Here is an 18317-nt window from a genome sequence, read left to right on the forward strand (position 1 = left end):
GATATTAAATGGGGTTGAACGGATGTTGAAGTGAAGCTTAGCGACCTCTAGCGGGTTGAATGCAACAAGAAACACCCATACTTGACTATTCAGCATTGACACAAGTTACTCCTTGTTGTTTTCGATTAACTTCACTAGCTACAGAAAAACACAGATGCAGCCCCAAACCGAATTAAAGTGAGTTTGCTGGTAGTAACCTATTCTACTGTTCAATTGTTCCAAGTTAAATGGATACGCTACCATAAACTATCTAACTGCCGCATCGTCTAATCTTTACTTTCACTGAAACACATACATTAAGCGGAAGTGGATGACAGTAATTTTAGGAAAAATGTGTAGCTTTAACATGACTGTTAAAACATGTTGGCAGCGGTGGGATTCGAACCCACGCCCCCGAAGAGACTGGAGCCTTAATCCAGCGCCTTAGACCGCTCGGCCACGCTACCGTATAACACCTTGCAATGACAACTGGCGTTTTAAATGAAATACCACCCATTGATAAATCCAGTCATCATAAAGGTAAACATTTTTAAATTTGATGTTCTGTCTATCCTCTATATTAGAAATATTAATATCAAAGACGCCTTTGTATAAATAAACGGTATCACAAACTACAGCTTCCCATGTGACCATAAAGTTGAATCAATACCTTTGTAAAGCAAAAGCAAACATAACCACTTTCCAAAGTTATTAGATCTTATGTTATCTTGTTATCATATCCTGTTATGGATTGCAACGTGGCCACAGCCTTTGTATCAATAACTTATTAGATGTCAACACAGTCCTTTTGTAATATTTATTAGAAATTTGAAGTGTAGCTTGAGGGAATATAAAACATGCTTTCCACCCCAACCCTCACTTACCATATACTTAAACTATTTGAGAGTATACTCCGTTTGAGGCAGTCTAACAGTAGTACTTTGGTGTCAACACCGTCAGATACAGAAATCCAAAATAGAGCCGTGTCCATTTTAAAAAGTTTTAGAAAAGGAAATGACAATAAAAACGCAAAACACCTCTAGGAAACATACCAGACATAGATAATGACATCACACTGTACAAAATAAAAAAGTGGGTATGCATTCATACCCCTCATAAAATGGACCAGAATAATGGCAGTTTGGAGCCCGTGGCAGTGAAACCAAAACATGCTGGACCAGAGTCTGTTGTGAAGGACAGATAAAACACCCCTCTGTGGGAAGCACACAGGCAGCCCAGGTGGGCTCAGCACTTCTTGGTGGGGCAGATGGGCGGCAGGACTCGGCGGGAATTGGAGCGCACCCACGGGTGGTCAATGACACTCTGTAGGGAGAGGCGATCGACGGGGCTGTGGCGGAGCAGCTTGGATATCAGGTCACGTGCACCGTCTGAGATGTTTTTAGGAAACTTCAAATCCACCTGCAAACAGTAACCCAGCATTTATTAATGAATTAAAATGTGAATGAGGACTGGTGCAGTAGAATCTACATGTTTAAACAGTGTGTTTTATACTTTTAATCAGCCATTTGATCTTTGTTTGGATGTAGGTTTACAGTTGAGGGGTTTGTTAAGAACCTTTATCGTCTGACTACTTATATTTCTGGCCTTATCTGTTTAACTTGTACAACATCAAGATGGGAAGAGAGAGGAAGTGGAGCACTCATCTATAAGATCCTCGCCCCACACTTTTTAGAAGGAACACCCCATTCTTACGATGTGTTCCTCTAACTACGAAAGTCAGAACTCAGAACGCCACACCAGAGTTGACCATGTTTCTTAACAAGAAAGATAACCAGGTCTAGCCAAGTTAGCCGCTCTTGGCAAAACCAGCTGATAATGCATTGCATGGTATTTTGCACATACACTGTAGAAACATGTTCACAGACAGCAGTCGGACAGGACAGGGTATCTTGGATTCTGATGTCAGGGTTGGTGACGTTCTTCCAACTTGTGTTGGAGTTGGAAATCTGACTTTAGAGGGTGTTAGAGTTGAAATTTATGACGAGGAAATTCAGACTTCACAGTTCAAATTTAGCACTGGTGAGGCCAACCTTACATTATTATGGTTGTTGTAAAAACCAAAAACCGAGCAAAAGAAAAGGTTCCTGTCATGTACTGCTGACATAACACGTTCACACAGGGTGTCAACAAGTTGAATTCAATCTACTGTTTAGTTAAATTTCAGGCCAATTTTGCAATTTTTTTGAGATTTTAGACCAGGCTGACAGCATTCAATAAATAGAGTTTTAAGACCTAAACAGGATTTTAAGACTACAATACCTTTTGAGGCCTTTTATTAGTAAGTGTGAATTTAAGACTTTTTTAGGGACCTGAAGCTTCCCTGTCACACCCAAAACCAACCTTCATAATTCTTTTGTAGGTTTCAGAGTGGCTGGCAGTTTCAAAAGGTGGGTTGCCAATCAAGCATTCGTAGCAGAGTACCCCGATGCACCACAGGTCCACCTTCTCGCTGTGGGTGTGGCCCTCAATCATCTCTGGGGGGAGGTAGTCCAGTGTCCCGCACATCGTACGACGTCTGCATAGGTTTAAAAGAAAGAGGTGAGCAGGAGAAGCAGAGAGGCAGCGAGCAGAAGATTTGTGTGATATGATACAGCAGCATCGAGCAGCAGCAGCGTGCCGACACTGCGGCTCCTCACCTCAGAGAAGGTGCATGGACAGACCAACCAAAATCAGCTATTTTCAGCTCTCCGCGATAGCCGAGAAGCAGATTCTCTGGCTTGATGTCACGATGAATGACTTTCTTCTCATGGCAATATATGAGTGCATCAGAAATCTCCTCCATGTACTGGAAATGTAAAGATCACAAGATTTTCACACTTAATTAAAACTATTCAGGATGATTAAAACAAGATGGTAGAAGTGGTCAATCTGCCCTTTAAAATGTGACGCAGTGAGCCTTTGCAAATTAAAAGCTCTGCCTTTTAACAGCAGTAATCTTACTGTGGCAGTACGCTGGTCATCAAATCTTCCGCATCTCTGTAGTTCCTTGTACATTTCACCACGTGGGGCGTACTCCAGCACCAAGAATACCCTCTTTTGGTCATGGAAATAATTGTAGAAGCGCAAGATGTTGGGGTGCCTAAGGAAAAAACAGATTTTATATTTTGAGGAAGCCTTTAGACTGCATATTTAAAACCTAAGCCAGAGAAATTAAAAGTCTGTGTGTTCATGGTATACCGTATAAAATATGAGTATCCACCAAATAAGCCACCCATAGTTAAAAATAAATGCAAATGCACAATTAAAATGCTGGTTAGGTTTTAACAAGACAACAACACCAAAGAAAAACATAACTCACGCACTCCCACCACGATATTGTAGCGCTGTTTTAGCTTTGCAGTGAATTCTATTGAATGTTCAAAATATTGCAAAAACTGTTTTGATGGTTTTACCCACTAATCATAATGTGAAGTTTTTACAAGACGTTTTAGTGCATGTGGTGTTCTTTAGATAATCACAATAAGCACTTAATGCTCAGGACAAACAAAAATGTGCATGTGTCAAAGTGCATCTAACCTATACAAAAGACTCCTGATGAGTGCTCCTGTAATTGTCAGTAGGTGGTAGCAAATAGGCTGTGAGGAGGTTATACTGCGAAGCTACTCTGAGGAACAATTCACCCAAATTTATCTAGCAACTCCTTATTCCCAGGTTAGTTTGAGGAAGGATAATATATTGTTGAGATTATAAAAATGGTAAAAATGGATACTCACTTGAGATGTGCCTGAATCTCAATCTCCCTCCTGAGTTGATGCTCCACACCCTCCTTTTCCATCTGGGACTTGAACAACACCTTCAGCGCCACGATGGCCTGTAGCTTCTTCACCCTGGCTAGGTAGACATTACCAAATTTCCCTTTCCCTAGTGGTCGGCCAATGTCAAAGTCTTCGATGGAGACTTTCCTGATGGAGAGCACAAAGATAGATATTCTCATGTTTACCATTCAAATGGTAGAGGTGCATGTTTGAAAGCAATACTAAAAAACAGAACCGGAAACCAATACACAACTTGATAAGTACTAAGGAATATACTTACTTTGGGGCTGAGGTGGAGGATGAGCCAACACACTCTCTTCCAGGGCCTAAAAGTGAAAATAAAATCAGAATGGGCCCATTTCCTGAGGAGTCTGACCGTCTGTATGCGAGGAGGGTAATGTTACCTGTGATGGCATTTCTGTCCATCTCTGCTCGAGGCTTCACCTGAACACGCTGTGGGCCTGACACCGTGCTGGGAGTTGTGAACTGATATCCAGAAGCAAATAAACTGAATTAGGAATGCACTATATTGACGTATGAAAACAGTGGAAAACTAGTATTGGCTTAAACAAAACACATCAGCCAAAACAGTCAAATCTATTAATCTTTTTTACCGTTCGTTGGAAAGCTCTGGGCTCGTAATTTTCCTTGTTCTGTCAAGACATAAATACACACAGCTTGTATTAATTTCCAGCTCATTTGAGCTTCTTTGCCTCGTCTTTCAGACGTATTTTTATCTTTGGGTTTAGGTTGTTTCTTTAGACAATGCTTAAAGAATGCACAACAAGCAGGATGTTGAAGTACGTCTGCGTTAATTATAGTGTACAAGATGTGATTTGCACTGATGTAATGGATTACATTAGACTGGACAGTACATGTTCATTCTATTGTGGTATGTAAAGTGTACACTTTCAGCACCATATTGTGAAAATATTTGTATTTCTGTATGGTACAACACACGGAGTGGTTTGCAACCCTAAAACTTTGTTGCTGTAATTGTTTTATTACCAAAATCCATTTATTGTTCAAATAAACCATATTTGTGTGTTGTATTTTCAGATGCTGCTGCTTCCTGTGGATTCACTGAATATTTATCCTCCATCTAAAAATGATCCAAGGTTCAATAGGCCACTGTTTCGGTAGTAAGCTAACGTTAGCGTCGTCGCTTCATGTTGGGTGTAAAGCAGGGACAGCCTACAACACCACAGGTTAATTTAATTTAAATGACACCTGCTAATGTATAAAATGTAATGTGTATACACATTATATTCTGCTTATTTTTTTTAGCATTTTAACAGAAGACAACCCGGCGTCGTGCTAAGTTAGCTCAGACCCAACGTTAACGTTAGCTAACAGCTAGTTAGGACAGATCTGTGTTAACTTTAGCACTAAAAATTACAACAATAAGTAATAAGTGATGTGCTGATCTGTTGCTCGGCCTTATTTCACTGTCAGACATTAAAAACAGAAGTTACCTGCATCGTAGTGACTGTAGTATGAACGTTTTACCGAAGAAAGTCCGGTCTTACTGTTTTGAACTCCTGCGGCCGCCAACGTTTTCAAAAAGCTTCCCATCACGAACCCGATTGGTCGGTGTGCTACACACAGAAGCCGCCCATTGGCCAGAATAGATCGCAGAGAGAGCGTCTGATTGGTGGATGCCGACGCTACTTAGCCTTAACCCCGCCCTGCTGTGAGGTCATTTCCTGTAAGAATTTCCTGCTTTCTGGGCACGTTGCTGTTGTTTTCCTTAAAAGCCAAACTAAATAAACTAAATCCTGTGCTCATTTGGTGTCCTCGATACAGCCGAATAAATATGTTTATGATCTTAATTTCTCACTCAAATACAAGCCCGTTTGTCATGGCTTCCCCTGTGTGTGGGTCCTGCAGACTGTTGCACTGACACCTTAAAGTCAGAATCAGCTTTTATTGGCCAAGTATGTGAACACATACAAGGAATGCATACAAGGATTTTTTTCCACTGCTCCGATGTACTTACACATAAACAGACAAATAGGGAGACAAGAACGACAAAGCAAATACTCATTTAAAAGCAAAAAAGTATGGATATAAAAAACTAGGACAACAAGTGTGAAAAGACAGTAGCGCAATGATGCAGAGTGCAATGATGCTTGAATAAATATGGAATTACTATGTAGGCTACAGGTTCCAATATATACATGAGGTAGGTAGAATATGGGTGTATACAGTAGTAGATTTAAGTGTTCAATAGTGCGATGGCCTGTGGATAGAAGCTGTTTTTGTGTGTGGCATGCAGTGATCTGTAGCGGCTGCCTGAGGAGTTGGAACAGGTTGCGTCCAGGGTGTGATGGTTCTAAAGTGATGTTTCCTGTCTCTGGGTGTGTATAAATCCTGGATTGAGGGCAGATTGGTGTCAATGATTTTCTCTGCATTCCAGACAGTCCGTTGTAGTCTGTTCCTGTCCTGCTGGGTGGCTGATCCAAACCAGACAGTGATGGAAGTGCAGAGCACAGACTGGATGACTGCAGAGTAGAACTGGATCAGCAGCTGAGCTGGCACAGGAAGTACATCCTCTGCTGGGCCTTTTTGAGGACGGAGTTGATGTTCAGCGTCCACACAGCATCCTGGGAGATTGTGGATTCCTGACTACTACAATCAAAATATAATCAAGAATTGTCTATTAATTAAATGTCAAAAGCACCAATGAAATGCCCATAACAATTCCTTAGAGCTCAAGGTAACTGATAAGTCCAAAATCCAAAGATGTGAATGAGATAAACAAAATTTTATCCTCATAACTGATGAACATTGATAAATATATAATTTTCCCCATTTAGAAGCACCACGTGCTTTTAAGTTGTTTATTTTGAATGGTTGATATGTGTTGGCCTGTTGATCAGCCCAATGGATTTCATGAGAAGTTGATGCAATTAATTAACAAAATAAGACATAACACTCAAATTTCAATTTGTTCAAAATAGGTTTATTCAAAACAATTTTTTAAAATCATTTTTACCTTCTTTAAACAGTTGGTTCAATGCAACACAGTTCATGTCAGAAACACAGATCCTCCATGTAATTCCTCAGTAATACAACAAAAAAGGACATTTACAATTAACATTTCTTATTTCATAATTTCTAAAAATCTTGTAGGGAAAAATCTAGGAAAGTAACAGTGAGTTGCAACTTGGTAAAGAGTCATTTAAATATGTTATATCCCGTTCTTCTGTTACACCAAAACCAAAGCGAGGACCTGCTTGTAACACACACAGTATGTTTTCTGAGCGTGTACAGTGTTGAAAAGTAGCCAGGAAACAGGAAACAGGTGGATTGTTGCCGGTGGTGCGTTTCAGTTCTCTGCCTTTGTAGCACACACGTTTATGTCTTTACAGTTTAGCAGTCACAATTCCATTTTGTTTTATATTGTGACAGTTTAAAAGAGTATGCTTGAAACTAAAGCATTCATGTGAGCAATGAGTCTGGATGAGAGACAGCCCACTGATTTACTCAGAGACACTGGGTAAAGCAGTAGGCTCACAAAATACAATGATAAATACCGTGAGATGACATAAATGTAATGTTTCCAAAACCATTTATAATGTAGTAGCTCTGTCTTTGATGTCTGAGTCTCTGAGGCAATGGCATAAGTAAAATAGCAAGTATGCTATGTAGCATGATGATGCTATCATCAATGTGATGAAGTACTTTACTTTGTCAGGAATTTTTAATTTGCTGGATTGGCCAACAGACATTCCTGTCCGGTTATTTTATCCATAAAGAGCTTCGCATTTGATTTTCCTTTAAAATGTACTATATCACAGTATAAAACTCCATTACATACACACTTTTATTCAAGTTTGAAGAAAAATGGTTTGAAAATATCCTGTCAAAACCAACTAAAGATATATATGTATATATGCACATTAGACAAACATGTGGCCATGAATGACAAGTAACATGTCACTTGTCTAAAGCCAAAGCTCTTTAGTTACACAGTTCATAACTGACATCCCTCCTGTCACTAGTGATGACAGCATATTCAAAAATATTAGGGGGGAAAACTGGAAAATAAGCCAAGATGGACCTTTTACCTGGAGTTTACCCTGATTTCTCCAGTATTATACAGTAGCTGTTTTTTTCAGTGACTGAAGGTCTGAATATCTGTGAAAAGTGGTTCAGTTTTCTGTATTCTTGGACATTTTGTTGTTTTGTTTGAAAATGTGTATGCATCACTCTATGGGCCTAACTCTACGAATTTGTGATATCCTGTAAGCCCATGAAGGCTGGGCATGGTTATATGCATGTCACAATAATAAAAAAAAAAAAAACATGAAGTCCTTCATGATATCCAAAACTCCATTGATATTGATACCGACTATAAAATGACATATGCCTGTATGTCTACAGCAGCAGAGGAGGCCCCTTTCATTCTGCATTGACCTGAACAGAGCAGTTGGTGAAAACGAGTGAGCAGGATGGCAGCAGGACAGCCAGTGAGCGACGTAGACTTGGAATAGGATCATTCATATCTAGCATCTTGTCCTCTTCATTGGTGTTATCTTCGCCTGCAGCTTCCTCTCTGCCCTGCTCCTCTCCACCACTGCCATCACCCTCCCCCTCCACCACTGGTGGACACTGCCGAGGCTGGAAGATCACGTCCAAAAACTCCAGCCGGCGGAGCCCCCGGAGCATCCTGCAGCTCCGCACTATCTGCATCTCGCTGAGAGTGCAGGCCCACAGACACAGACACTTGAGGTCCTTCAGGCGGCTGGCACAGAGCAGGCCCGGCCCCACCTCCTTTCCACCCAGACTCAGCTCCTCCAATCCGAGCCATCCTGCCCCCAGCCCGAGTGAGGCCATCTGTAACTGGTAGCCTTGCCGCCCAGTGATGCCTATTTCCAAAAACTTGAGCCTAGAAAGCCCTTCCACACCACAGACTCCCTCTTTGGCAGCGCAGCTCCTGAGCCCGTTAGCCGTCACACGAAAGGTGTCACGCAGCTCCAATCGACAGAGCCTCTCCCAGGATGTCAAACTCTGCAGATGCTGGTCCGTGAAAGAGGGCACGTTGTTAAGGACTAACCTCTCAATGCCAATCCCTGTTGGAGAGCCGGGCCCTTTTCCTTTCTGATCCCTTCTATGCTGTTGAGCACCAACACTGGATGTGGCTTCTGCTCTTTCTTGGGAAGGAGCAGGTGGAGTAGGAGTCTGGTTGAAAAATTCTCGAGGCAGCTCACAGCCACGCAGCTCCAGCACCTGCAAAGACTGAGGTAGAAGCTGGCAACTGGGCAGGCTTCTCAGGTCTGCGTGCAGAAGATAGAGCTTACGCAGGCGAGGGCACTTTGTGGACAAAGCTTTGAGCCAAGACTCAGAGAGGAAGGTGCCCCCGCGGGCAGAAAGCAGCAAACCACGCAACCGTAGGCACCGTAGTCCACAACCCAGGTACTGACGCAGCAGGAGCCAAAGTATGCGGGATGTCACCTAACGCACAACAATGAGAAACATTTGCACAGACACACATAATCCATATACAATAGCATTTACTTCAACAGAGGCTCACAGAGGCTAAGTTCATTAGTGGCGCATGTTTCATTAAAAAAAGGAATTGAAAGTGCTTCAGTTTGAAAACAACATGCACGTTACGCCGTTAGAAACCATTTGAAAAGGACATTTAAAAAGACGAATTAGAGAAATAAAGAGTACACGGATAAATATGTGGAGGGTGGGTAATGATGAGTGCTAATGGTTCAGTCATAGGTCGTGGTGATCAAAGTTAAGACAGTCAAAGTCAGGGCAAGTCTTCTTCCAGCTCTGTGAAGCATAATAACTAAATGATGGTGGGAACAGTGAGCAGACTGTACCAGATGAGCTGAGAGGCCAAGAGGGTTTGTAAGTTAAAAAGAAGCTTTGAGGTGTAGGTCATGTATCAGTACAGAGGCCTTGAGTATTGGAGTAAGGTGTCATCTTCATTTGTGTAGGGACTACTGGATTATATTTTCAATGAAATGGCTCCACAGAACACTCAGATATTCTAGTGTACGGATGATCACTTCAAGATAGATTCAATTTGATGCATTTGAGTTTTCTTACATTATAAATTACTATATCACTTTAGCAGCAGCATTCTGAATGAGCAAAAGGAATCTTCTAGAAATTAAGTCATGGCAAAGTTTTTCTAAATCACAGCTGATTTTGTTTTTAAAAAATTATAGTACGCGCACTTTGTCATTTACTGATGTTGCTAAAAGTTTAACCTTGAAAATCCTGACTTGTTTTTTTTTTGGGGGGGGGGGGTTCAAACAAGAGAGTAGAGGGTTGACTCTCAGCCTTTCATCGATATCGCCAAAGAAAGAGGTTAAGTTATTGATACACGTGTTTTTTTTCCATTTATTAGCAAACATATGCGCTGTATGGCTATTCTATCAGATGACTTACATGCTTCACTGTGGATGAAATAAACAATACACTGTATAAAAAGACGAATTAAAAGGAATAAGGGTAAAGCCACATTGCTTGCAACACTCTTACCCCTTTCCATGAAGTCAGATCAACAAATCTCCACAGTCTTTGGTCTTTAACAAGGCGTTTCCATCTCTTACACACTCTAAAAAAACACCGTAAAATACAACAAATAACTTAATCGTGTGACACGAGTTACAACAAAGGCAGAGCAGACACTGACTTTTGTTTCCCAAGACGAATAACTGGAGAAACACTCTTAGCAAAGTTACATTTCCTCTTACCTTCCTGCTCTGACAAGCTCCCGTACGCTCAAATACGACAACACGTCTATTAAAATGTTTTCGGGAAAGTAGTCCAGATTGCAGGCTTTAAATTCTTCCATTTTGTAAACAAAACTCTTCAAACCTTGGACACGGACTAATATCCTGACGCACACAGGTTGCGCTCGCATCAGCACTCCCCAGGAAACAGCTGCCCCTTGATTGTGGGACCTAGCGGTCAATTTGTCTATTAAATCATATATTTCTCTTTATGCCCATCGTATCGTGTCTACAGTTAAATAAACGACCTGCTGTCTGTGAGTTCCGGATACCTTAATGCTAATAATTACATGGTAGAGCTCATTTTAAAATATCCTGGTGCGGCGATATCGCCACCTAACGTTTGTTAGCTGAATAGTCCAGTGCGCCTGCGCGGTTCACCGGACAAGATGGCGACCAGCAATGGAGGAGGAATGGAAGTGGATGGGGCAGGCGAGTATTTCTCACTTATCTCATCATTTCTGCTCAATATCAACACTAAACTTGCAAGCAGATCGTCACCTGTGATATACTCTCGTATTACAATTGGCAGTAAATGGCGAATACGTGGTGTTAATGATGGTAGTCAGCCCCTGCTTGCTGACATAAGCGGGTTAACATACGCGGCTGTGTTGTAAAGCTGTCAACACATGCATCACTTTGGGTCCTTTCAGTCGGGTTTATCCTCCTGTCTCTGACTGAAGTTTGCACCAGGAGTGTAAATCTAAACCTCTCAGCTCAAGCGGGTTTCAGGAAAACCCCTCTGACAACCTGTAACAACAACCAAGTCTAATATTGCGGTGGACGTCCGCTCTGCATTTTTTATAGCAGCAGCTTTATGTCACTGAACAACTATCAAATATCGAAACAGATTAAGGAAAAATCATGTTTTCTTATCAGTTTTAGGTATGTAAGCAATAATACGTTGTAAGATATCAGCTTTGAACACATCACTGACTGCTCTATTGGGTATATTAGCAGATTCTTAAAACAAAATATCGGCCAGAATTTGTATTGTAACATAACTAAAGAACATAAACACATTTTGTATATAACCATACCCCATACTATATGATAATGTACCATATTTTACAATGTTACATTGACTTTGCATTCTATTCTTGCAATGCCTATACAGCCAAAATGAAGTACAAAATGAAGTACCATTAGTTAATCATATGATACATTTGTCTGGGCTTCACTATTTACATAGATGTGTTGACTGTGCTCCAATGAACCACACCACTGTCACTTAACTGTGTAATTTTGTCTCCAAATGCTTGTATAGTTTCAATTGTGTATTCTATTCTTATTTTTATTCTCTCTGTATAAATATATCTTTGTATTTGTTTTCTACACATATCTGTACTTATTGTTGCGACGACCAAATTTCTCCACTGGAGATCAATAACAGTCAATCTAATCTTACAATACATCTGTAATAAGATAATATCTGATTTTCCCTGATTAACTGATCAGCCATCTATGAAATATCAGGAAGTACTGAAAAATGTGGTTTACGAGTTTCCAGAGCTGAAGGTGATGTCCTCAGATTCCTTGTTTTGAGTTACCAATGGTCCAAAATGCAAAGTTGTTTGATTTCTAATGATATAAAACAAAAAGGCTGGTAAATTCTTATGTTAAGCATCTGATCAATTCATCAACTGCTTGTTAAGTACTATTAGAGTTGCTGTAGTGTCAAAACCCGTCTTGTTTGTGTCTCTGCACGACTGCAGCCAGCCCCAGTGTTATGGCCTCAGGGGTCACCGGGAGCGTCTCTGTGGCCTTACACCCTCTGGTCATCCTCAACATATCCGACCACTGGATACGCATCCGCTCACAGGAGGGGCGGCCAATGCAGGGTATGTATGACGACGCCAAGCTAGAAAGACACGCAGTGTTTCTTGTAAGCAGTAACGTAATGCACAACTTGTCTTGTGTTCATTAACCTTTTTTTTTTTTTTTTAACGAAAGTTAAATGTTAAGTTTAACGAAACAGGTTATTATAGCAGCTGTTGTTCATCATGTTTTTCCTCCTGCTCAGTGATTGGAGCCCTGATTGGAAAGCAGGAGGGGAGAAACATTGAGGTGATGAACTCCTTCGAGTTGCTGTCTCACACCATAGATGACCGAGTGCATATTGACAAGGAGTACTACTACACCAAGGAAGAACAATGTAAGTGGTTTGTGAAGAATACGTTTTATGCACGCTTCTCTTTTTATGACTCATTTTCATGAAATGCAGTGTAGCCAGTGATTCCCATGCAGTGCTGTGTTGGTGTTAAGAACACAGAAGAAATGCTACTTTCCTTCTGCATCCTGCTTGGATTTTTGTGAAGTGACTTGATTATTGATTACTGGCCAAAACAGCATCCATCAGATCAGTTCCTGAAATGTACTTTAGCCAATTTAGGTTTTCCTAATTAGTTTTTTGTTGCTGATATAAATAAAACATGTAATGGTAAGTGCGTCAGATTCAGTTATAACACGGCTTTGTTGAATCCTCGATTCTGATGGGTCATTTAATAAAATCATTTTAAAATCATTATCTTATGTCAAATTAGTGATTTATTTAGTACAAAGCTGTGTAACCAGGATAATGTACAGTGTGTGGCAGTCATTACTGCAAAATGAACCACTTCAAGATGATTCCAGACCTGTATCACCTTGTCGGGGTTCATTTTACAATAATGAATGACTTGCTGTACATTATAGCATGCTCACTGAGTAATGTTTATTTATTAGTAGAAGGTGGTTGATGTTTTACTGGAATATTTCATTTTGTGTCTCAGTCAAACAGGTCTTCAAAGAAATGGAGTTTTTGGGCTGGTACACCACAGGCGGCCCCCCTGACCAGTCAGATATCCATATTCACAAGCAGGTAGGCATAAGTTAAAGGCGTGATATGTAGAGGAAACGTGAATGATAGCAGAAGATCCTTAACTGCTCACTCGCAGAGGGAAGGGGCCACTCAGAGTGAGCCTGTCCTGCTGCAGCACTGACCTCCACTGGTCAGATACCTGAGCTGTGACATTTATTTTGAAAGCAAATAACACAGCAGTAACATTAATATTACAGGAATTCTGATATTTTTTCTTAAGGTTTCATGTTTAACCAATACAGAAATTGTGTTTTCTGAACCCCAGCACAGTGCCAATGTATATAACAGCATCATTATATTATAAGTGAGTTTTATTTTGTTTGTGATAAAAGTGAAATCATGTTAACGTCTGATAGTGTGTGTACGACACATTTTCTTATTGTTTTTTCCCTCCCTCTCTGTCAGGTGTGTGAGATTATCGAGAGCCCTCTCTTCCTCAAGCTCAACCCGATGACCAAACACACCGATGTGAGTTCTTCTGCATTCTCACCTCAAGTATGAGAAAACGCCTTGGTTTTGTATTTAATAATAATAATAATACCACTGCTTCATCTATTTTTTTTTTTTTTTTCCTTCAGCTTCCCGTTAGTGTTTATGAATCTGTGATTGACATCATCAATGGCGAGGTACCCTTTCTGTGTTTCCTATCATCTGTACATCCCTAACTGCAGCAGTGACCCAGTATCCCACAGAGCATTGTTTAATCTGACGTGTACGTTCTGAATCCAGGCTACCATGTTGTTTGCTGAGCTGACGTACACTCTGGCCACAGAGGAAGCGGAGAGAATCGGCGTCGACCACGTGGCTCGAATGACGGCCACTGGCACCGGAGAAAACTCAACAGGTGAGAGAGGTTGTTGTTTAAATTCTTGCCTTTTGATGATTGAAGACTGAGTGAATTAATGTGCAGTTCAGGGTCATGCTAACTGTAAAACATATGCATTGCAGTCATTGTTTTTATAAACCTTGTTTATTTAACTTTAACCCATAAAGCTGTTATCTCGGCTCTTATCTCAGACTTGTTACTGAGGAATCCAAATAAAATGGCTACTCCAGGTGCACTAGTGAAGATATCAGTGGAGTTTCTTGCAGTTAAATTTCAGTAGCCATGCTTTGAATACTTTGTACTGTATAATTGTCAATAGAATTTTAAGAGACTCTACATTCAAAATAAAAGATTAAACAGACTTTGTAGAGCAGCGGTGCGTTAGTGCAGCTCCGGGCTGTAATGGTCTATCTTGTTTTTAAGATGTACTTACTTATTTAATCCCCCATAACCAAAGGACACATTTTTGCAGGTATTTAGAATGCAAGTATAAATTAATGTCTTTCTGGAGGGGAAGTTTAGGAGATTCAGGCATCTCTTAGCTGGTTATATGCAATCCGATTCGTCGTTGCATACCCAGTGAACTGTCTGCCTTATCAGATGTTTATACTGTAAACACATTAGGTAGACATAACCAAAACAGATATTTGACCATAGAAAAGACAATGAAATAAAATGAAGCTATTCAGTGACGTATGGAAGCCAATTTATTAGGCTCTAAAAGACAGAAAAATTTATTGTGGCATGGCGGGGGATGAGGATATAGAATTAATGTGAGGTGTGAGTGTGTTTGCAGAGCGTAGGGGGGCCAGGATTAGAGGTTTATGTCTTGCATGTAAGATGAATGAATGTGAAATTGTGTGTCCTTTTGTCTTCTGTTTGTAAATGTACTGATTTTATGTTAGCCTGACATAATCCTAGGATAGCATCTTAAACATGAAGGCATTATTATTAAGTTTGGTAAGAGATGATAAGCAAAACCTCATGGTGGAGAACATGAAAATAAAGATGATTTTGTATAGATATAAAAACTGAAGCAGATTAGTGCCCCTGTTGTACATTAGAAGAACAGAATCTTGAATTTACTTCTTTGCAGAATAAAATTATGGAAAACAAATGCATATATGCACATAACACATTTAAAACAATAAATCCCAAGCAAAACATTAAGAACTACTTAAAAGAACAGACTGAATTCTCCATCACCAGCTTTTGAATGAAAAACTGAATTTGGAGGAAACGGCTGTCCTGTGAACAGACTAATAATAGACGACAGTGTCATTAAAAATGGATTCTGTCAGAGTAGGTTTTAAACTCTAATATCCTCTCTGCCCTCTCGTTTAGTTGCTGAACACCTCATAGCCCAGCACAGTGCGATAAAGATGCTCCACAGCCGGGTGAAGATCATTCTAGAGTACGTCAAAGCCGTGGAGTCAGGTGAGAGGATTTTATTTTTTTTTCAATGAGGCCGTGAGAGCAAAGAATGTGAAAATAAGTTGGGAGAACAGCTGTTCTGTTTCCCTTCCTCACTTTTACACCATTAACTGAGGCCACTAAAACATCTCCATAATTACAAGCCTGTCACAGTTCGATACTGCCTGGACAGCATCATCTTACCTCACTGTTTTGGTGCTTTAACTAGTTTTTCCTCTTTCCCATCTGTCTCCACGTACCACAGGCGAGGTGCCGTTTAACCACGAGATCCTTCGAGAAGCGAACGCCCTGTGCCACAGACTGCCGGTCCTCAGCACCACAAAATTCAAAACTGACTTCTACGATGTAAGCAAGCTCTGTGAACCTCCACATACAACAATTTTTATACCCCTAATTCAATGCTTATGTTTTCAAAAAATCTTTCAAAATATCGGTTAAAGGAAATCCCATAAAAAACACCAATCATAAAACCAACAAATTGTTAGTCCTTGTCTTGGTACTTCGACTTCCCCAGCCTGTCTGTGTCTCTCGGCCTAAAGCCGGAGTTTCTTCTTCATAAGACTGATTGTGGTTTTTAAATTTACCAATAATGAACAAAAACACATCAGTACACAGACGGGAGGAGATGAGAGTACAGAGAACGATGTTTCGGTTCAAAGATGTCCGCCATGTTTTCTCAAAATGCTCAAACCACACACATATATTTCTATGTGTTATATAGTTTATGAAAGAGCAGTAAACACACCTGGACACAGTACAGGGTTCATACAAAGTCTTCCAAGTGGAAAAGGCGTTATTTCAACCCTATTTTTTTAAGGCTAGGAATATGCTTGAATTATAGTGTCCTCATCTACACAATCTTAATCCCTGTCGTCATATTTGTTTGTCGTGTCCTTGCATCTTGCACCAGACGCGTACTGGATAGATTGACTCATCAGTCACTCGAGAACAGGTGGATTTTGTTGTTGCTTTACCAACATGCCAGGCTGTCGTTTCACTGAGAACTGGCCTGCTGACAAAACACTAGAAAATAATGACTTTGTAAAGGAGCCACAGAAAAGAACGGGCATCGCTCTCTCTGCAGAAAGGAGACTTGATAGACCATTCATAGCCTGATAAGTCCCTTACTCTGGAAATTAGCAAGCATGCAATCAAAGTTAATATGATCAGCTGGTAAAATAAACAATGTACATTGATATCTGTGGGCATAAAGGAATTCTGTAATCTTTCTTCACTGCTTCAACTGCTGGAACTGTCTGGAAATTCCTGGTGAACGTACTTTGAAAGTGTTTGAATTGTTGCTGTTAAAAGGCTTCATGGACCCCGACCACAGTATTCAGCAAACGTCATTCAAACAGGAGCAAGTATTTATTTCCTGGGGACTATTTTCAGATGCGGATTAATACACTAAGTATTTTCAGCACTAGGACTGTGTGCGTGGGATTGATTCAAAATAAACTACATTGCCAAAGCTGATCCTAATGGGGAGCGTGTCACCCAGAGCTACCGTGCGGTTCTTCTATGTGTCTTTAATAGTTTAATGGGACAGTAGTTGAGCTGTATGACACAGATGTCTTGGGATGCTCTATCAAATAACTGCTGGTTTTGTGATTTATAAACGATAAGAAAAAGGTAGAATATTGTCAGAAAGTCTACAATGTTTAATTTAGCAGGAAACAAGATTGAACAAAAGCAGTTTTTTCATTCCAAATATAGAAATTGGATGAATTTGATATGGAATTAAATGTACTGAAAGATGAGAATCTGCACTTCAGACTCATAAAAAGGAAAGATTGGATTTAGTTACCATAGTTACCAGTGTTTTCTATAACGGTGCCTCTTCTTTGCCCCCTGCAGCAATGTAATGACGTGGGCCTCATGGCGTACTTAGGCACCATCACCAAGACCTGCAACAGTATGAACCAGTTCATCAACAAGTTCAACGTCCTGTATGACAGACAGGGCATCGGACGGAGGATGAGAGGACTCTTCTTTTGAGCCGAAGCAGAGAGACAAACACGCGCTGCAGTTTCTTTTTTTTTTGGCTCCGTTTCGTTCTTTTTAGTTTTCTTTGTATTTCGTTCACCTAAAACAGATTCTTTAACCACCTGTAGCTTTTCAAACCAGTTTACCGTTTTCAGCCACAAGTGTATCCAGAAGCACTTAATTACACCAGTCTGTAAGAGACGTGTACAAACCTTCGCTCAACACTGTCTTGGGTGTGCACAGAAATGAATCCTCTGTACATGAACGTTGTATTATTTCACCCCGTTTGTTCTGTTGTTTCATGTTTCTGTATGTAATAAATGATCTGCTGATTTTTTTTTTTTTTTTCATGGGACTTTGACTCTTCTTCTTTGTACGTTGACTTGATGGTAACAGGCTATGTTATAGTAACTATACACAACACACAGCCTATAAAAACATCAGACCTGCGCTTTGAAACGAGCCTATGAAATTCAGCTTTGTGGAGCTGCAGGTTTAATGTCAGGAGTGTTTGCAGTTAGCTCGTCTTTTGAAGTTGCATTCCTGCTGTTCGACTGCCCTCGGAGGTCTGAACAGGCAGGCATACGCAGCAGGAAAACGGGGGAGGGCAGCAGCTCCAGAGTCGGAGGTCTAACAGGAGTCAGCATTTTTATTGGTATTAAATGCACAGTGGAAGTAGACGTAACGACCCCCAG

At 40.5% G+C, this 18317-nt stretch overlaps 3 protein-coding genes and 1 non-coding gene across 7 annotated transcripts; 1 reads left to right on the forward strand and 3 right to left on the reverse strand.

Annotated features, from left to right (window-relative positions):
- Nucleotides 1-364: 364 nt before the first annotated feature.
- On the reverse strand, nt 365-446 carry trnal-aag (transfer RNA leucine (anticodon AAG)). The gene has a single exon. It is a non-coding gene; the product is annotated as a tRNA-Leu (tRNA).
- Nucleotides 447-782: 336 nt separating this feature from the next.
- On the reverse strand, nt 783-5311 carry aurkb (aurora kinase B). The gene is made up of 9 exons (XM_070836777.1): nt 5231-5311; nt 4370-4408; nt 4160-4241; nt 4036-4081; nt 3714-3902; nt 2941-3079; nt 2637-2785; nt 2341-2515; nt 783-1398 (listed from the first exon to the last, which is right to left on the reverse strand). Exons 1-9 carry the CDS (start codon nt 5234-5236, stop codon nt 1225-1227), a joined length of 999 nt encoding a protein of 332 aa, XP_070692878.1. The 5' UTR covers nt 5237-5311; the 3' UTR covers nt 783-1224.
- Nucleotides 5312-6762: 1451 nt separating this feature from the next.
- Nucleotides 6763-10720, reverse strand: LOC139207055 (F-box/LRR-repeat protein 12-like). Its single transcript, XM_070836688.1, has 3 exons — nt 10478-10720; nt 10263-10338; nt 6763-9215 (listed from the first exon to the last, which is right to left on the reverse strand). The coding sequence occupies exons 1-3, from the start codon at nt 10645-10647 to the stop codon at nt 8163-8165; spliced, it is 1299 nt and encodes a 432-aa protein (XP_070692789.1). The 5' UTR covers nt 10648-10720; the 3' UTR covers nt 6763-8162.
- A 170-nt stretch (nt 10721-10890) lies between these two features.
- On the forward strand, nt 10891-17968 carry cops6 (COP9 signalosome subunit 6). Of its 4 annotated transcripts, none has more exons than XM_070836784.1 (10): nt 10891-10952; nt 12236-12357; nt 12540-12671; nt 13288-13376; nt 13782-13871; nt 13955-14002; nt 14106-14229; nt 15547-15639; nt 15881-15981; nt 17494-17968. In XM_070836784.1, the coding sequence occupies exons 1-10, from the start codon at nt 10906-10908 to the stop codon at nt 17632-17634; spliced, it is 987 nt and encodes a 328-aa protein (XP_070692885.1). In that variant the 5' UTR covers nt 10891-10905; the 3' UTR covers nt 17635-17968. The 4 variants fall into 4 exon arrangements, with proteins under 4 accessions (XP_070692885.1, XP_070692886.1, XP_070692887.1 ...); XM_070836785.1 differs by having other exon boundaries at nt 14106-14220; XM_070836786.1 differs by having other exon boundaries at nt 13782-13844.
- Nucleotides 17969-18317: the final 349 nt, after the last annotated feature.

Source organism: Pempheris klunzingeri, chromosome 9 (assembly GCF_042242105.1).
Source record: "Pempheris klunzingeri isolate RE-2024b chromosome 9, fPemKlu1.hap1, whole genome shotgun sequence".
Lineage (NCBI taxonomy): Eukaryota > Metazoa > Chordata > Actinopteri > Acropomatiformes > Pempheridae > Pempheris > Pempheris klunzingeri.

Excerpts from the sequence above, each read along its gene's own strand:
- aurkb (XM_070836777.1), bottom strand. Across the intron at positions 4,242-4,369 it reads CCAGAGCTTTCCAACGAACG|TTCACAACTCCCAGCACGGT; the intron begins GTAAAAAAGATT and ends TCTGGATATCAG. Across the intron at positions 2,786-2,940 it reads ATGACCAGCGTACTGCCACA|TACATGGAGGAGATTTCTGA; the intron begins GTAAGATTACTG and ends TTACATTTCCAG.
- LOC139207055 (XM_070836688.1), bottom strand. The coding sequence starts at position 10,647 with ATGCGAGCGCAACCTGTGTGCGTCAGGATATTAGTCCGTGTCCAAGGT. Across the intron at positions 10,339-10,477 it reads GAGCTTGTCAGAGCAGGAAG|AGTGTGTAAGAGATGGAAAC; the intron begins GTAAGAGGAAAT and ends GTGTTTTTTTAG. Across the intron at positions 9,216-10,262 it reads ATCTGACTTCATGGAAAGGG|GTGACATCCCGCATACTTTG; the intron begins GTAAGAGTGTTG and ends GTTGTGCGTTAG.
- cops6 (XM_070836784.1), top strand. The coding sequence starts at position 10,906 with ATGGCGACCAGCAATGGAGGAGGAATGGAAGTGGATGGGGCAGGCGA. Across the intron at positions 12,672-13,287 it reads CTACACCAAGGAAGAACAAT|TCAAACAGGTCTTCAAAGAA; the intron begins GTAAGTGGTTTG and ends TTTGTGTCTCAG. Across the intron at positions 14,003-14,105 it reads TTGACATCATCAATGGCGAG|GCTACCATGTTGTTTGCTGA; the intron begins GTACCCTTTCTG and ends TTCTGAATCCAG.